Source organism: Curcuma longa, unplaced genomic scaffold (genome assembly GCF_044706935.1).
Source record: "Curcuma longa cultivar G26 ecotype Majalengka, Jawa Barat unplaced genomic scaffold, ITB_CL_G26_1.1 utg3290_np1212_1714210_RagTag, whole genome shotgun sequence".
Lineage (NCBI taxonomy): Eukaryota > Viridiplantae > Streptophyta > Magnoliopsida > Zingiberales > Zingiberaceae > Curcuma > Curcuma longa.
The window spans coordinates 680,195-700,206 of NW_027435602.1; the positions used below are offsets into that span (position 1 = coordinate 680,195).

The 20,012-nt window shown below is 33.8% G+C and overlaps 1 protein-coding gene and 1 long non-coding RNA gene across 2 annotated transcripts in view; one reads left to right on the forward strand and one right to left on the reverse strand.

Moving 5' to 3' along the window:
• Window positions 1-1,041: 1,041 nt before the first annotated feature.
• On the reverse strand, window positions 1,042-1,759 carry LOC141820482 (uncharacterized). The gene is made up of 3 exons (XR_012601137.1): window positions 1,539-1,759; window positions 1,350-1,449; window positions 1,042-1,268 (listed from the first exon to the last, which is right to left on the reverse strand). It is a non-coding gene; the product is annotated as an uncharacterized LOC141820482 (long non-coding RNA).
• A 3,240-nt stretch (window positions 1,760-4,999) lies between these two features.
• The window catches only part of LOC141820381 (inositol hexakisphosphate and diphosphoinositol-pentakisphosphate kinase VIP2-like), a 68,105-nt gene continuing 53,092 nt past the window's right edge, over window positions 5,000-20,012 (forward strand). Inside the window, exons 1-9 of the mRNA XM_074707685.1 lie at window positions 5,000-5,056; window positions 5,175-5,234; window positions 5,996-6,042; window positions 6,182-6,265; window positions 7,210-7,273; window positions 9,029-9,182; window positions 12,316-12,386; window positions 14,649-14,753; window positions 19,659-19,751. Of these exons, the coding sequence (XP_074563786.1) occupies window positions 5,000-5,056; window positions 5,175-5,234; window positions 5,996-6,042; window positions 6,182-6,265; window positions 7,210-7,273; window positions 9,029-9,182; window positions 12,316-12,386; window positions 14,649-14,753; window positions 19,659-19,751 (735 nt within the window). The remainder of the gene's footprint in view (window positions 5,057-5,174; window positions 5,235-5,995; window positions 6,043-6,181; window positions 6,266-7,209; window positions 7,274-9,028; window positions 9,183-12,315; window positions 12,387-14,648; window positions 14,754-19,658; window positions 19,752-20,012) is intronic.

Sequence of the window (20,012 nt, forward strand, 5' to 3'; positions counted from 1 at the left end):
GGTTTGCTCCATCCATCCGCCATTCCTCCTTGTAAATAGAGTATTAAACAAACAATGATTGACTGACATATGGATGGTACATTAGAGGTTTAATGAGTTGAAAACGAAGAGTTTAAAAAAGACAATGGAAGCTAACACTAAATGGACATACTTTGTTGCAAGAGCACCAACAATTATAGGGGAGAGGCTAGAGGTTATGAGGGCAAAGTGGAAGATGACCAATTTTATCCTAGATGAAGCAAGGATTAATAACGTGATTATTTGGGTGTAAATTTCTCAATTGTCGACTTAATACAATAACAACCGTCATCCATTCACCAATGAAGTGACAAGATAGAGGTTTGCATGAAAGTATATAAAAATTAATATCTAGCTTGCTTTAGGTTGACACGCCTATGTGATTCTATCCCGAACTAGCTAAGTCATTTTATTGAGTTGTCATTTGTCTAGGTCATACACTTGATCGAGTTAGTCCAACCTTCTGACCTAGTTTGACATCTTGATGTAGCAACCTACCGAACTAATCCAACCTGCTGACCTATCGAATTAGAACCTATCGAATTAGTTTGATCTGCTAGACTTACCGAATTACTTGAGCACTAAAGTACTTATGAATCCGAGGGCGCTCGAATCCGAGTGCTCCGTTTGTCAGGTTGCCCGAAAGTCAAAAGTTCAAGAGCTCAAATCCGAATACGTGAGTAAGACTCATAATTACAGGTAGTTATACCTTTGAGTGAGATGCATTTTTTGAATTTCTCTTAGTGAAATTCGTTTTGAACTTCTCTATATATATATATCCTTTATCACCACTCACTTAGCATCAGTCAATTATTCTTTTATTTTCTCCGATAAAGTTTTCTATATGTATATATATTTCTTTTATCACCACTCACTTAGCATCAGTCAATTATTCTGTTCTTTTCTCCGATAAAGTTATCTCTCCCCTTTGCTTAGTTCTGAAGCAAACGAAGAGCAGTTAAACAAATTAACACGAGAGGAAACTACCAGCAGAGTGATCTCCTCCCATTACGCAAACAAACATCGCATGAAAAGTTCTGTTGTGTAGAAAATTTGACACCAAAATAGCACCCGCAAAAGATTACCAAACAAACATCATACTGTTTTTCAGAACCATAACAATACATACAAACTTTGACCTCGGCATTCCTTCACTACATTCGAAATAGTTAGCATATCAGCTGACAAATATAATGGAGGGATCGCAGCAGCACTCGTCCAACAAGCAGCAGCAGCAGAGCGCAGCGAGACTACACAAAGTTTTTCCCAAAAAAAAAAGCATGTCAATGATCTCATCTAAATGCAGGGAGGCACAGTCAATGATCAGTTACCATCCTTCCAGGAAACCAGCCTGTCTTCTTGGCGGCGGCGCGGCTGCATACCCGTACTGCGGCGGCGCCATCACCGGCGGAGGCGCCCCTTGGTAATAGCCTTCGTCGAGATCGCACGCAATCAGTCACAAATACGATTAAATCTCAAAGAAAGAAAGAAAGAAAGAAAGAAAGAAGAAGAACGCACACCTTGAGCAGGGTAAGGGTAGGCGTACTTTGGATCGTTCATCTTCGAAGGGCGGAGCAGCGATTTGGGCTTTGGGGGATATCTTGGAGGATGGATGGGAGGAGCGGGTGGATATATACCGCCGGCGGGAGGGAGAGGACGCGTGTGATTGCTTTTGGGTGAAGTTATTCTTCCGCGTCGTGAAAAGTCGGCACCGCCGTTTCGTGAGCAACCTTGGCCACGCTCGCTTATTCCTTTCTTTACTTTTGAATTTTCTGGATGCTCTGTTATTTGGTAGTCGGTAGAGAAGTCTTAAAAGTGAGACACTGTTGTCTAGCCCACCTGTGTCTGTTTACCTCGAAGAAGATAACTCTCCCTATTTAGTTGACATAAAGTTAAAAAAATAATACGGTATTTTACTAATGCTATGTTTACTTGCTAGACAGACGAGGGAGGGGAAAGGAATCCACCTAACAAAGATATCTCTAGGGAAAAAGAAAAAAAAATGAGACGAGAAAGAGAATTGATAGAAACTGAAACTAGAAACTAGAAAGATCAGGAAGGAAATATTTCAACGGTGGCGGCCATGTTTGACCAGCGACCTCACCGTGTTGCAGTGGAGGAGCTTCATCGTCGTGAGTTTACAGCCTTGTCACCGTAAGTTCTTTCACAGTAAGACCACGAGTTCCTTCGTGCCCTAGTCATTGCGAGTTCTTTAGTAGCAAACACCGTGGATATTATGATTTCTTTCGTGACGGATGATGCGAAGAATTCCTTTGTGAGGAGACCCCAAGTTCATGCCCTTGTCACCGCGTGTTCACTGCCTCATGACCACTAGTTTCTTCAAGGCAAGGCTCTGTGAGTTCACGGCCTCGTCGGTGCAATTCCTTTGCAGTGAACGTTGTGTGTTCCTTCATGGACCATGGTGAAGATGCGAGTTTGCAGCCTCATCACCATGAGTTCGGCTACGAGACTGAGTTCGTGACCTCATCACAGTGAGTTTTTCACGACGAGGTTGTAAGTTTCTTCGTGCCAGACGAGCGTGTCCCTTTGCGATAGAGCCGTAAGTCCACGGTGAGGGGGACGAGTCCAATTGGAGAGGACGAAAAACTCATTCTGCTGAAAACAACAATCCGTCAGCTAATTAGAGAGGATAGAAAACTTACTCCGTCCGATTTTGGACAGACAAAAAAAGAGGCAAAAAAAAAAAAACAATCAGTATATTGATTTCAAATGTATCTGTCTATCATTTTTTTTTTTTTTTAAGATAGGCAAACAGAGGAAGAGATCTCGATTTCTGTGATCTATCATTTCTTCTTTCTATGTTTCAAAGTAAACATGGCCTAAAGGATGGGATTTTAATTTTGAAATTTCTAAAAGATTGCATCATAATTTTATATTTCCTAAAGAGCCTCTCAAAATATTTTTCTTATTTAAAAAAATACAAAAATTATGATTTGTCGACCACTCGGCTAGATTGAGCGCTCGCTTCATGTGATCAAGTGGCCAAACTATTGGCGATCGTGTAATAAGGGGTTGTGTGATTAGGTGATTGCACGATTGCCTTAACCATTCGATGAGATCGCACGATCTCTTAGTAGTGGCCTGGCCAACTTAATTACTCGGCTTGATGATGTAATTATACTTGTAATAATTGTAAACACATGCTCCCAAATGGGTAATATAATGCATTTGATCGATTACATGATTTTGTGAAATTCTAATATCGAAATACTTGAAAAAAAACCCTAAAAGAATAAATTTAAAATTGATCATTTTTTATTAATTTAATATTTTTAAAATCAAATAGAATAAGTTTTCTTTTCTACCTAATCCACAAACTGACAACCTCAACTATCCCCGACAACTAATGCATGTCCTAGCCTTAGCCATGAGCTCATAGGGGCAACCAAACCACTACGAGTGTTCCCTTCTTTCCCTCTCCCTTCCCCTTTTATTGGTCTTTTTCCAGCTTCAAAATTTCCACTCTTCTATCCACCCTTTAAGGTAAACATAGTCATTATATTAAAAATATCGATCCTTCATTCTACTAGAAATCTTTATTTTATCTCAAGGAATAATTTATAGGATGAAATCTTACTTCGTTTTTCGAGGATGCTTCAAAATTTCCACTCTTCTATCCACCCTTTAAGATATGATTTAACTATCGAACTTCTGAAATATCCCTTTTTTAAAATGTGTTTTCTATCCATCATCATGTAAAGCATGAATAGATAATGGTGTGTTTTTCTCTTAAATATAAGATTTTAAAAGTGTATGAGTTTATCAACATTAAAGTGATAAATAATACATAAATTCATAATGAAAATATCATAATTAAAATTGCAATATTAACAAAAGATATAACATAGTTTAAAGACCCACCTTTTTATTCACTATTGTCAACTAAAATAATTTGAATGGACTAATTTAATATTTTAAATTCAAATATTGTACTATTTAAATAAGAACTTATTCATACACATCGATTAAAAATAATTCTACTTGACTGATGATACTGATGTGATTGAACTATGATTGATCAGACGTTAAATTTATGCTCTTATCCATAGGAATTGATTTACGTGTACAAAAGTCATTTATAAATAATTTGAATCAATTGAAGATAATAATTAGTAAGAGATTCAAATAAATTTATGGTCAAACTATATCACTTTGAAGTAACTTCAATAAAAAAAAATTATTCAAATATTCATAATAATATATATTTAAATAAAGCAACTTTAGTTAAAACTGTTCCAAAGTAGTATATCCTCCATAAAAGTTGCTTGAAGATAGTGTACAAAGGAATATTTTGAATATCGATTTATAAATGAGGGTAGAAACTATTTGGAGTGAATTCCTTTCAAATTCATGGATGATGGTAAAATCCAAGAAACGAGGGAAAGGTATGACATTTGAATCGAGGACTCACAATGCCACAATGGTGGAGGCCTAGTGTGTTTTGGAGAGGACGGACAAAAGGGGAACACAGGCCTTGAGGGTTCTATCCATGAATGGAAAATGGCAAGACAGAAGGGTAAAACCGGTAATAAAGGAAATTGTTTTAGGAATAGGAACAAATGCCTCTCGCTATGCGCCTAGGCCAACAAGTTACAAGCAAGGTCGTTTCTACGCCATTTGCCCAATTTCGATTAGTCCTAGCAACGGAAATAACACTGCTACAACCCACGAAGATGTTCCGTATGCCCCACACTGCTCCAATCCTTTATAGAATATTCGTGAATCCGTTTGCCGGTCCCACCCTACAAGACAGCAAGTTATCCATCATCTCCACGAACCGCTTTCATCCGCCGCTCATTTTCATTTTCCCTTTTTGGTTTCACTGCAGGCCGACGATCTCCTTCCTATATACATTTCGGTATTTTCGACGAGATCACAAGAAAGTGGCGAAAAGAGCGCCCGGATCACATTCTTTAAATCTCGCCAAAGCGGACCCAGGGAAGGATAGGCGTTCGTGGCAATGGCAGGGAATGCGACGAAGCGAATCAAGGTTGGCGTCTGCGTTATGGAAAAGAAGGTGGAGTGGTTGTGTTCGGATTTGTTTCTTTTGCTTCGTGGTCGTGTTATTGGAATGATTTCGTTGGATTATTGCGGAAAAAAAAATGATTCGTTTTATTCGACTTCTGGATTGGTAGGCGACCTCGTCGCCTATGCGCAAGATACTGGAAAGGTTGGAGGCGTTTGGAGAATTTGAGGTACTTCTATGTTGATTTCTGTGTCCATTTTAACGATCTTGATATATGTTTGGTGTTATTGGCTGGAGTCGCTTGAACCGAAGATCTTGATGAATGACGAATACTCAAATGTTTGGAGATAGTAGCTTTCTTTTTTTCTTTGCAAAGAAAGCCACACGGAGACCATGCGCATCAAACAGAAGGCAATCCATTGCTATTGCGTGCAACAATGTCTTCATATGATCTTTCATCAGAATATGCATTATCTCTGACAAGAATGGTTGTGTGAAAGTTTTCTTTCCACTAATAGGATGTGATCCGATCCCTGAGTGCTATTTTGTTCTCTTTCTTGATTTTTAGAGTTTAAGAGCATAGGTTTCACGTGTACCAAGTGCATCCACTACGTCCTCACTGTCAGCTGTACTTGCATTGACATTGACATCATTTAAATCATTTCAGATCTTCCATGAAAGAATGATATTGGAGGATAAGAGTGTTTGCACATTTTGTTGACTTTCCATCTGTTTCATAAAGGAGGATCACAACCATGTTTGTCATACCCTCCTCTATCATTTATTGAATCTAGGCATTCTGATATTCTCGCTTGAGATTTACACTTTTGCTGGAAATTAGCTCATGTGTAAAAAATCCATTATTGAAATTACAACTGTAATTGGATATGTTTTCATTTGGGATGCATGCTGTTGGTTTGTCCTGTGTCACACATCATTAGAATTAATTAGTTCTCACTGGAATTAATTGGATATGTTTTTCTTGTGCAGATAATAAATTTTGGTGACAAGGTTATTCTAGAGGATCCAGTGGAGAGGTATGCCACATTTAATGAAGATTTAGTTTACTAGATAAATTGCCAAGCTGTAAGTTTTAATGTGTGGTTATGCTTTTGTTAAGGGACAGTTATTTCTAATTGCTTTTTTTGCTAATGTTGTTCTTATGTGGAATTTCAGCTGGCCGATTTGTGATTGCTTAATTGCTTTCTACTCCTCTGGCTATCCTTTGAAAAAAGCTCAGACTTATGCTGCATTGAGGAAGTAAGATTTTTTTTTTTTTTGGATTGCTATCATTGACAGAAATTCATATTAAATCAAGGACTAATGATTTTCATATGCATGTAACAGAACTTTTCGATAGTTGTTGGATGATTTTGGTTCAGTGTAGTTATTCTTTGACATTTTTTTATTACTTTGCTATAACAACTGCAGATGATCTTTCATTTTTTTGGTGAAAGATGATCTTTCATTATTTTCTATTAACTAATTCATAGTATTTCAACTGAAATATTTTGCTTGTTAACTGTTTTTATGCTGGCAGCTTTTATAGGTCAATCTCATATAATTATTTATAAATATTAAATACCTTTGTTGGGCCTTGATAGTAGTTGACATTGAAAGGAAAGGAAGATAGAAGAATATGTTTCACTATGAAAGTAAATGCCATTCAGTTTTCACATGCTTGTCCACTTATGTTACTTGTCACTCTGCAAAGCAGAAACTGGTAGAATAGGAAGTTTTATGCTTACTTCCCCCAAATTACATTTTCAAGGAAAGGGATAAACAGAAGGCCATCTTAAAATTTTGGTAGAAGAATTAATTTTAAAATCTTATAAAATCCTAGATTATAGAGTATATTTAATGTTTTTCTATGTGGATCAAATCATTGTCAATTGACTAAATAGTTCTAGAACTAATGGTAGTACCTTAGTTGTCAGGAAAAATGGACACTTGGATTTATGAAACTGATCATGAACACTTTGGCTTTGGTGTCATCATATGCTAAGAGTTGGTAGCTATTGAGTTACAATTAGCTAAAGATTATCATCTGTACTAGTGAGTGATTGAAAACTTTTTGCATGATTTAAATAAAAATTGAGAATGTGTACTGTCTAACCAAGTAATTAAAGTTTTACATTGCGTATTATTTGACCAAGTTTTGAACTTTTTCAAAAAGAATCTTGGTCATACCTTTTGCTTGTCAGGCCCTTTTTGGTCAATGAACTAGAACCTCAACATCTATTGCATGATCGGAGGAAGGTTTACGAGGTATGTTCTCGAAAGGAGATCCAATGTCTCATAGACTAGCTCTTGTTCTGTTGCTTTCTTTTTCTAGAATCTTCTTTTTGTTCGTGTAACATACACTCATATTCCATAAAACATGGTAACAATTATGAATGGTAACAATTATGAAGAACTAGTTTTCTGTCATTTTAAGGGGAATTTGCTATACTTCACTAATATCATCATGAGGCACAATACCTCAACCTAAAAGGTGTATAAGTCATTTTCCCTTAGACATTAGACAATTATCCACATATATCTAGTGTTTTGGCTAGAGATTGAGTCCATGGATGATGAATCATTGGAGAATCTAGGAGGAATTCTTATGTTGATTAAGAAGGTTAGTCAACCATAGGTTTCTTATTCTTTTCCTGCATGTCTTGCTGAGAGAAGTGGATGAAAGAGTAAAGTTGGTAACATTAGTTTTCTTTTGCTACTTCACTCATGACACATGCTGTGTCTATTAGGATAATTCAACATTTTTATCACCTTTTTTAAAAAACTAAAGTGTGATTATGATAAAGGTCGAGCCAAAAAATCAAACTTGTTTAGGTTTGTCTTCTGAGATGATTTAAAAAAAAATGTTTTTAGCTTCTTCACCTTTTATATATTTGTATTTGGTATTACCTAAATATCTATAATTCTTTCCTTGTATTTAGCAATGGATAAAATATTCTATTTCCCATTAGAATTTCTCCATTTTACAATTTATCCATTTTTAATATCGCATACTTTTAAACAAAATGTTTTTTTATGATTTATCACACCACCACCAATATCTCCAACTCTCTTAGAATTACACCTTTAGCTTTGAACTCTAAGAATTAGCTTTTCAGTTATTTACTTTATAGCCATGTTCATGTTAAAAAAATATATGTGGCTGCATATGCACCTGTACATTGCAGTGCTTTGATGCATTGCATATTCATGGACATAAGTAATCACAGTTTCCTTTAAAACTCCAACTGACTCTACAGTATGTTTAGTAGTTCAAACCAACTTAATGTGCAGAAAATGGTTTAGCTAGTGTATGTTTAATTTAACAAATGGAGCAGTGAGACTTGAAATAGATTCTCTTTGGGATAAACGATATAAAACATCTAAAGAAGTTTAAGTTGACATTTAAAATAAAAAAGAGGTTAGACTTGGTTCATGTTTAATTTAACATTTAGTTGCAAATCTTTGATTTCTAGTGAGCTATCTAAAGCAAGGAATAGGTTCACTTATACATAATAATTGAACTAAAATTGATAATGTAACGTATAGTTTGAGAAATTAGGTATAGCTCCAATTGACAATAATATGAGAGAAGAAATTGAGTTTGTGTAATATATAACATATTCAAAAGCATCCTATAAATTTTCTAATAAAAGAATGTAGTTGGGGTGGAAGATATAAAGAGTAGAGGGAGAAAAAATATTTATCGTCATAAAAAATGATTTAATTGTTTGAATATTACTAAGTGCATAAAGCTCAATGAAGGGATGAGATTCATGCAACCAACCCCAAATAATTTGGCCAAACACGGGATGGTGATGATGAACCAATTGGGCAGATCAATTTTAGAAGCTATTGCATAAACTCTATATGTTTCGCCTATTGTGAAGTTTAAGAAATATGTTTTTATTATTGCTAAGAGCATTTGAATTGGTTACAATGAATTCGACTGATTCTTAGTCAATGACCACATATGCATTTTAAGATATACCTTATGTTTTCTGTGGTGATTTTCTTGTTTAGCGCCTTGAACTGTTTGGGATTCCAGTTCCAAAGTATGCTCTTGTGAATAGAGAGTATCCATATCAAGAATTATGCTCCTTTGTTGAGCATGAAGACTATGTTGAAGTTAATGGGAAGCCTTTTTGGAAACCTTTTGTTGAGAAACCTGTTGATGGTAAGCTGCTTTCTAATAATGTCTTATAGTTATGAAGACTCAATTTAATTTTCCAAAGACAACTCTTTCAGATTATCCATTTATTATTCTGTTTGCTACATCTCATTCAGTGTCAAATTTCTATGCTAGCTATCTTAATAGTATGTTCAGGACAATTTCTATTGAATGATTGGAAATTTGGAATAGATGAAATAAAAATATTGGAATGCCCAAGGTTTAAAATCTCGACCCGTGTAGAGGTTTCTGTTCCGGACTGGAACGATACAATTTTGGTATCGTTCCATGTCGATATAGTTTTGGTATTTTTAAAATTTAAATATAAATGTATATTAATTTTATTAATATTTGATTATAAAATATGCTTTATATGTTAAGATGTTGAATTTATATTTCAATATTTTCTTATAAGATAATGCTTATTAAATTGCTATAAAAATTATTTTAAAAAAGCAATTTTAAAAATTTAAAATTAAATTTAAAATTATAAAATCATTTGAAAGGTTAAAAATAATTATAAAATTATTTGAAAATCTTAAATTATTTTTTTCAATGTATTGGTAAATTTTTAATTTTAAAAAATTATTTGAAATGTTTAAGAATTATATTTTCTTTAAAATTTTAGATTATTTTAAACTTATATTTAATTTTAAAATTATTTTATAAAATATTTATTAAGTTTTAAAATTATTTAAAAATTTTGAAATAACATTTAATATTTTATAACTATTAATAATAGTTTATTTTTTAAAAAATACGTATTTTAAAAATAAAATATTAACTAAACCAAAAAAATAAATAAAATTGTGGTTTGCAATAAGTTGTGGAGGCTGTCGCAGCACCGCAACCCTTGTGAAGGGTTTTAGGAATATATAAAATTTTATTATAATTTTAAATAAATTTTTATATATTTTAATAGGATAATTTGATTAGAATTTTAGGAAATATATTTCATTATTTACTTAAGTTAGGGATTGATTGGATTCATTAAAAAATAATAACATAATTAAGAGATAAATAAATAAATAATTATTAGGGTTTAAAATATATAATTAATTAGATAATTTTATTAGGGTTTAATTAAATCTCTTTAAATTATCTCAGTTAATTTTAATTGACTTAATTGAAAGTTCTTTAAAAAACCTTGATTTTTTCCAACGCATCCCATGACCTTGGCACGGCTGCGAGGTCATGGGATCCCTCTGACGTGGCTTTAGGGTTGCAGCGAGGTTGCCGGGGTTGTGCAACCCGTTCAGCGCGGCCGTGTGGTCATGCGACCTCTCTGGTGCGGCCACTGGGGTCATGCGACCCCTCTGGCATGGTCGTGGGGTCTCGTGATCCCTTTGGCACGGCCGTCGAGGTCGCACGATGCCTCCGACACAACCGTCGAGGTCGCGCGATGCCTCCTGCGACTGGGCCTCGCAAATCTTTGGCCAAAGTAGAAACACGTCAAGAGGATGGTTGTCTTAGACAGATCTTTTGAGTAACTTGAATCCGCAGGATAAGAAACTATTGCTTAGGCTAGGTGTGACATAGTTAGCCTAGTAGGGACTGACACATAGACCATATTCTGAACTAAATAGGTATAAGATGAGTGAGAGGAATAAACAGGTACAACTGTAGCTGTTGAAGGGTTCAGAAGTGATTTTAGAATCAACTGTGATTTTTTGATTGATTGAGGATCATGATCTACTATTAGGTGTCATTCATAATCGATCTGTAATTAATAGTTAATTATGCACGGTCATCATAAATCAGGAACCTATAATGTTACACACACTACGAGTTTCTCCAAGAGACAATGAGTTTGAGAATTGGATTCTCAAATCGAGAGAGATTGAGTCTGGTTGATGAAGATATTTTATCGGAAAGGAAGCGCGGATGAGCTATGTCTTTTGAAAATAAAGTGAGCCCTCTTTGATTTAATTATAAATTAAATTGGTTTAGTTTTAATTAAAGATGGTTTGGTTTTGAACCAACACAGTTTGGTTGTAAATCAAACTTAAGGCTAACAGTTTGGAGTTTGGGTTAATGGATGCTAGTTTTTGGTTAGCGAAACAAACCCGTTAGAGATCTATAAATGCAAGTCTTATGAAGAATTATTTACAAGATTAAAACTTAATTATTAGGTTTAAAAACCGTAGCCCCCTCTCCTCCTTTCCTTGAGTTGCCGCCCAACACAAAAATACAACCTCTTCTTTGTGTTGCCGCCGCCCAACCCTTGGAGTTTGCTTGTTGCCGTTGGCCAAAGGAGACCTTCCAAGCTCACCACCGGCAAAGGATCTTCCCTAAGATCAGTACCCTTCCATGGTTGGTCTTTCCTTGACCCAATGGAAGCTACAACCGGCGGTGGAAGCAAGGAACAAGAGGAGAAACAACTCCATCGAAAGATATCATTTTTTCCTTTCGTCTTGACCATTGTTCCGGAACAATTGTTGTTGGTGGAACAACCACGCCATTTAGGTTCGCTGTCCCTTTTTGACAGCAAACCATATGACTTTCGAATGGTGGTGTGTTCGTTTCCGTTTAATTTGATTTGTATTGTAGGGTTGTTTCGAGCCGCTCGATACAAAATCGGACCATAGGTCCTTTCTCGGATTGTTTGTCTTCCTCTTTCAACTAGTATTAGTAGAGACAACCTTGCTCAAGGTTGTTAGTTGATGTCATTTTCGCTTCACGTCATCCAAAAAGTATAAATTGTTTATGCTCTTATCTATGATTATGTTTGCATGCGTGTGTATCTTTGTGTGGTCGTTATGCGTAGATAGTAATAAAATGTTTATTACGCTTCCACTGTATGTTTAGTGAAACATAATTTTTAAAATACGCATACCGGAAACCAATAGGTAGGATAGCTGCTAGTTCATTTAACTAACTGTACAATGATAAAACCAAACCGTAAAGCAGAAAAGCTAGCCCTGATATTTTTTGCTTGTATTTGAGGTGATATATTAAAAATTTTCATCAGAAGAGAAAAATCTTTATGGTGCTTTATGACATGGTAACTTGTGCCATCTACCCATCTCGTTTTTGGTCTCCCCTAACCTTGTCTTTTGTTATAATTTCTCAATGTTCTTTACGCTAACTGTCTGTCATTTTATGATATTACACTAACTTCTCATTTCATTTGCTCTAGGGGATAATCACAGTATAATGATCTACTATCCTAGTTCTGCTGGTGGTGGGATGAAAGTGTTATTCCGAAAGGTATTTGTTAGAACAAAATTAAATTATTTTTACCATCTTTTGGCTGTTCTGCCTTTTCTGTTCACTTCTATGCTTATTTATCAAAAAGTTGACATCCAAGTGAGTCTATAGAAGATGAAAAAGGTCAACTTGTTTGAGAACAGGGTGGAATTGGTGTTACAACTAAGAGTGAGCATTGGACTAGTTTATGGCAATATAGGAGTTCATGTAGACTGTATATCTGATAATTTCTCCTCATTTTTAGCTTCTAGCAGCACATGATTGTTGTTACATCATATGAATGATTTTTGGAACTCTTAGTGTTCCTGTATAGTCATCAAATAGCACCTCCCACTATATAAATCATTGATAAATTTGATTAAATTAGCAATAAATGCAAAGTACATTTTAGGAAACTACTTCGGATTGACAAAAAAAGTTTGAATCACAGGAATAATTTGGTTAACTCTTTTACTCGCAAATTGAGAACTGAATTAAAATTTTTCACAAACTACTAGCCTCAACCTCAGGATTTTAATTCAATTTGATTTGTCTAAATTAATTCAAATGGACTAAATATTCAATTTCTTCTTTCATAATTGCACATACAAACCACATATGCTATATTCAATCATGTGTCAACATATATCAAGATCAGCTTAGGGAGCTGTATACGTGGACTCAACCAACACTAATCAATAAAATATTAATTCCACCCATGGAATTTGTCGTAAACAGTTTTGAATCCAATTCAAGCCATTAAACCAAAATAAACCTACTTTAGGTGAAATGTCGATAAATAATCAATCAAACATGCATAGCATAATTAAAACATAGAAGATAGCTATAGGTGTATAATATATGCAACTATGTATCAATCAGTAATAAACCTTGAAAGTTGTTTCTACATAATATTTACTGATATTAATATAGTCTTTGTTTTTGTAGGTCAAGAGACAAAGTGGGAGTTTGGGAGAGATAAATAGGTAGAGTTTGTTCAAAATTAGTTTGACACAGTCTAGCATAATATAGATATAAGGGTCCAAGGTTTAAAATATCTAGTCGTGTCGGAGTTTCGGTCCCGGACTGGAACGATACAATTTTGGTACTGTATCGTACAGTGCCGGTATAGTTTCAATAGTTTTAAAATATAAAATATATTAATTAAAATAAAAAATTTAATCTAAATATTTAAAAATAAAAAATAAATTTTTTTGATAATTTTATAGGTTTTGATAAAGTCTATTTAAATTATTCTGAACTATAGTTTTGAACTATAGCTAGGAATTGATTATTAAAACCTAATTAAACCCTAAGTTTTAAAAAACAAAAAAAAAAGAAAAATCACGCGATCGGTATGCGCCGCCCGTGCGCGGAGTGTCGCCGGCCTCGGGCGGGGCCTTCGGTGGCGTCGCCGGCCCCGGAAGCGATGACAAGATTAAATGGTGACTTGCTCTTCAATATGAGGAAGTTGAAATATGGTGACACATTGGCTCTAAGCGATGGCAAGATTGTTAAATGGTCCTTGATCTTATAGTGAATCTTGAGTTGTGGCAAGAGTAAACACTTTAAGAGCCTTGTGCAAGTTCTATAAGAATCAAGTTAGGATAATTAGATTAGTCAAAATTTTCTAAGTTATCAGTTCCACTAAAATTTCAATGAATGCCATCATTTTTCTTGATTTTTTTATGTAATCTAATTAGTTTCTACTTAATTTCTTTGAATATTCTATTTTTCTTATAAATTCTTAATCTTTTTGAAATGCCAATTTCTCAAAAAAAAAAAAAAGGATTGACCATTGACAAAGATTTTCTCATGTGAGTTCTCTAAGGATCAAGTTAGGATAAAAAGGATGACTAGATGGTCAATTTTTTCAAAGTTATCTCAATTTCATTAAATTTCAATGAATTCCATTAATTTTCTAATGTAATTGTATTAGTGTCTATCTAATTTCTTTGATTCTCTATTCCCCCCTTGAATTTCTCAATGTCTGTGAAAATGGAATTTCAAATTCTAAAAAAAATTGGATTGTTACTGATACTGATCCACTTGGACAATCGGTATTAGTATCAACCTATTTTGCCAATTATAACAGTGACACTTTGCTCCAAGTTGGTTCTTAGGCTACTATTTTAACCATGAAATTCTACTTTATATTAAAATGCTTTCCTGTATAAGTTTTTTTTCTCAATAATATTTATTTTATAATTTTATTATTCAGACTGTACTATTCTCTGGTTTAAATTTGTTGGATTATAATCGATATCATTTTTGGTGTTACAGGTGGGCAACCGATCCAGTGAATTCCATCCAGAGGTTAGTAGAGTGAGACGCGAGAGTTCATATATTTATGAAGAGTTCATTCCCACTGGTGGCACAGATGTCAAGGTACTACCCCTTTGTACTCCGGTGAAGGATTCAATTTCATCTCTGCATAATCTTCTATTTAAGAACACATGTTTCTAAACTAAGCGTACTTCTAGAATGGAAGTTGCAGATTTCAAAGTTCACTATGCTACTGACTGGTCAATTTATTTGCAATCATGTAGCTAATCATCTTGTAAATTATCTACTATGTAGTTAAATTACTGTAGAGTGCAAACTGAGAGGCAACTATCAGTTTTCCAAATCTTTTTTTATTATTGTGGTTACCTTCTTGAATGTGTATTTATGTCAGAAGAATATCAGTTGTTATTTGGAGTCAATATTCAGTATAAAAGCTAACAACATTTTAAGTTTCACTTTAGTGAATTGCATAGTTGTGTACTTAATTGAGTTGTAGTTGATAATGTCAATCCTTCATTCCTTTTGGCCAATATGCATATAGCAGCTCAATTAAACTGTGGGTATCCATGATTGATTTGGGATGTTGCATTCTAAGGGTTGTCCTGTAATATAAGAGAACTAAAATAGAGAAAATTTCCACATGAAACTATATTGTGCAGTGGTGAGTGCATGATGAGCATTGATGGATTTGATTCCAGTTGATTTCTCAGGCACCTCTTTTAAATTCTCATTAAAATTCAAAAAATAATAACAGAATAGAAGAGAGATTTGGGGAGAAATTGATGGAAGTTAAATAGAATTGGCTCATTCTATGGATTTGGTTAGAAGAGAAGTGACGAAATCATCATTGTCATGTTGGGTTTCATATTTTGAAGTAGGATCATTAGTGAAGAGGAGACCATACGTCAAAGAAGAGCGATGACATTGTGTGTTGGTTGCACATTTGAGGGGCATTCAACAGAATGGGGGTCAAAAGGAGATGAGTTTGTGTGCCTATAATTACTAATAGTTTAATAGTTAAAATTAATATATTAATTTAATTATTTTAACTAATTTAATTAATAAAATGTGATTAAAATTTGATTTAATTCAATGTATTTAAATCAGATTTAAATATTTCAAATACATTTTTTTACTTCTATAGTATTAATAACCTACATTATTAAGGTCTTTGAATACCTTTTAATAATTATGCTATCCTATGATAGCTGATTTAAAAGTCATATACAACATATACAATGATATTAGCATATAAGCTACCTTTAACCCAATTTAACCTTGCTATTCAATTTCCAAAACCCAACCACGAGACTAGCATGCCTCACCACCTTACTTGCAATATTAAACCAGTATTTTCTTAGATTCTCAATTCTCTCACCAATTATCTCATAAGTCCCTCATTTTTATTGCAGACTGAACTCTCACTTAACTTAAAATAAATATTAGTTTGATACTTTGATTTAATGTAATTAGTTATTTTAAAAATTTAAAATAAAATGTGAAAATTTAAATAGGGTAAAATTTGATATCTAACATGGACAATGATTTTTGCTGTGTTTATCTTTTGTGACATTGAGAGAGACTAGAGAAATTGTGCATGCAAGCGATGAGAGATCGTGTAAGTTTTTCCTACTTTTATCTTCTCTCAGCTTTAGTTTTAGCATTAAGAAACAAAGATTGACGCAATGCTTTAATTAAATAATTTTAAAAAAATTAAGTTAAGAAAATAATTCATTTATTTTTTCACTATTTGTAATTTATTTTATTAAAATATCATTAAAAAACTCTATCACAATAGGTGTCCACTAATCATATCACAAATTAATTTTATTAAAAAACTCTATCTAGTTCAATTTAAAGGTATACTTTTTTTTTTTTTTTCAAATTTGACTTTATAATCTAAAATTTCAAATTTGATTAAGTTCAGTTTGAGTCGATTTTATATCTTTTAGGAATTTATACTTATAAAATTAAATAAATTTAATTTAACCTAAAATATAATATTTTACATCCTAAAACTAAAAAATCTTAACTTTATATATGTATTTTATCTACTAATAGCTGTAGTTACATGAAACAAACAAACCAAATTAAAATTAAATGACAGTTTTAAATTATTTCGTTGCATCTTATTTTGGTTTTATCTAGCACAACACAAGAAACAAAGTGATATTTAATGATCAAAAATTTTATCAAATGCTCATAAACAAATTTCAAATACAATTGCATAAACCATAAAAATACACATTCATTTCAAATAAAATTATATCCTCAATAATAATACATTTCTCGGGGTTTGAAATGTGAAATGACTTCAATATTACAAAATTTGAAAGTAAAGCATGCCCTAATTTATAGAGGACCAACAAAAGTTTCATTTTCTTTTTTGCTTATTTGAACATTCTACCTACAAAAGTTGAATATATTGTAAGTCTAAATCATTAGGGGTGATCAAATTAATCAACAAATATAAATAAAAGAACATAACATGTATTTTTGTAATTAATTATTATTTAACTAATTAGTTGTAATAAAAAGTTAATTAAAAGTTACAACTTATATTAAAAATGATCTATTATCAATAATTTAATTAAATAACTATTGAAACCAATATTTAAAATTTTGTAACGTGTTGGTCGAGACCAGTGAAATTTGTCGTTCCGTCTGTTGACCGGCATGACACTAAATTCGGCATAGATTCAATAAAAGCCAACAAAAAATATCAAAGAGGAGAAGAGTTTACCAGCGGCAGATGAGGGTTAGGCAGCAACGGTTCGCGGTTCTTCTCATTCAAACTCTAGCAACATGTGGATGGTGGTGAGATTGCGGTGGCCTCGTGGGGACTAAACGAGGCCTCGCCTGGCCATGAGGCCTCCGTGAGCTTGCAGCGGCTATGTAAGGCCGTGAGGTTTCTCGTAGTGGCCTTGCTTGGCCGCGCGACCTCCACGAGGCCATTGCAAGCCCGCACACTCTATTTTTTCTCTCCTCTTTCCACTTTTTTATTTCGTTCTAATCTCATTCCTTTTATTTTCTTTAATGATTTCTTCCCCCTTTTCCATTATTTTTTGTTTTTTCTTTCTTTTCCAACTAATTTCTTTCCCCTTTTTCCTTTATCTTTTTTTTTAAATTTCTTTCCTCTGATTGATTATATTCCCCATTCATTTTTATTTTCTTTTCTACTAATTTCTTTCCCCCTTTTCCTTTATTCTTTATTTTCTTCCTTATTGGTTACTTTACCCTTTTATTTATTGATTTTTTAATGTTCCTCTTTATTTCCCATTCACAAGAATCTTTCTTTTTCGACTAAGATTTGTTTCCATAGAAATACAAAAAAGATAAATATAATATAATTTTTAAACGTATAAAATATACTATTATTTTTTAATTAAATATTGAACCAAATTATTCTGAATCTTATAATATAATTTTATAATATAATATATTATATTTCTTAATCTTATATTATACTTTATATTTAAAAAAATACCAATATCATATTGGCACAACACGATATGGTAGTTATACTATATTGTTCCGATCACAAATTGAAACTCCGATACGGTTCAAAATTTTAAACCTTAATTGGAACTGCACCAGTATGACATAATACCGTGTCAAAACCATACCATTTCAGTTAGAGACCAAAACTTCGGCACGGTTCATCATTTTAGCTTTTGGATACTCCATCACCAGAACAATGCACCCTAAGATTGATCCTTGATGTATCCTTATCCGTTCCCAACTACCTGTTGCATTCAGAATCCTGAACAACCTGCAAGAAAACACTAGCAAGGATACAATAACATCAGCTTATAATTTTGCACTTCTTAAGTCCCACTAAGTTACTATCTGCTATGATTCAGTTGTTCAATGCTCATCCTATGCTTCTTTACACAATTTGCTAATTCCAACACTCCCTACTCCATCAGCTACTTCTTATATTTTGTGATTCATTGAAAGGTTTCCAATAAAACGTTGTAGTTGGAAGGGGAAAGCTTTCCTTGCTCACTCTAGCAGTCAGAGTTGAAGAACAAAATAAAATGAGTTACCACAACAAACAAATGGGAAAAATCCAACATCATGCTAAAATATGGCTGATAAGCTTCTGTAGGTTGCTACCACATACAAACATAGGTGGTTTGTTACTGTCCATGTGCATGTGCCATTGCTCAAATCTATTCAAGGGAGAGGAAAAGGCAAATGAGTGCCTGCTCACAAAATGGAAGAAAGGGGAGGAAATTTCTGGTTTTCTGCTTAATGAGGGCCTGAAGCCTCTGTGTGGTGCGCGCACAGGAAGGGAGTGAGGAAGAAAGGAGATTGCTGCTTCTTGCCACCCATAGGAAGGGAAGATGGGTTGGAGGAGGCTTTTAATAAGAAAGCAAGTGGAAGATGGTGAGGACACCATGGGTTGTTGTTGGCAGTTGACCCAGGTGAGTGCTGAGAAACAAGCGACTCGGGCAAGTGAGTGTGGCATGGGTCGGTCTGCCCAGGGACATGTGGCAGTGGCAGGAGGATGTAGGAGGCAGAAACCAGTGAGATGGAGTGGCAGCTTGAGTGAGGGAAGAGTTCTCGTGAAAGGGATGTGTGGGTGAGATGGTTTTTCAGTGTTTAGTTAGTAACCTACCCTAAAGCTGAACAACTCAATCAACTGAACCAAACATGTTCAGATAGACTCAATTCTGGTTCAGCTACAACTCAAATCAATTTTGAATTGAGTCTCATTCTAGCCCAAATCAAATTCTGCATAGTAGAATACTTAGCCAACAAATCTAACACTAAATTGGATTAAAACATCTTGATAATGTTTTAAATAATCCTAATTCCTTTTAGTAATCTGCAATTAACTTTTTTAATTCTCGACCAACCCATAATTAAATCTTGATATATAACACTGTTTTTTTACCATCTTTATGTTTTCAAAATGTGTTTGATTGGACTGTTTGTTTTTTCACCTAAAATTCAATATAACTGGGGCTTGAAATTTATATTACTTTTCTCTTATTACAGGTATACACTGTCGGTCCAGATTATGCTCATGCCGAAGCACGAAAATCTCCTGTTGTTGATGGTGTTGTCATGAGAAATCCTGATGGGAAAGAGGCATGTTTTTGTCCTTTTTGTTTATTATTTATTTATTTTTTTACATTGAGACCAAATATTATTGATGTGGTTGTATTTTGCTTTTTATCTCAATGGCCTACCAAAGTAATATTCCATGTAGCAATGGCAATTATGGTTGCACTATAAGATACAAGCAAATATCATTTTTGTTGATTTGATGCACAATTAGACAAATTCATAATATGTGTCTTAGAAAGGAATTTCTTGCAGTTAACCAGGTGGTTTATGTCTAATACAATA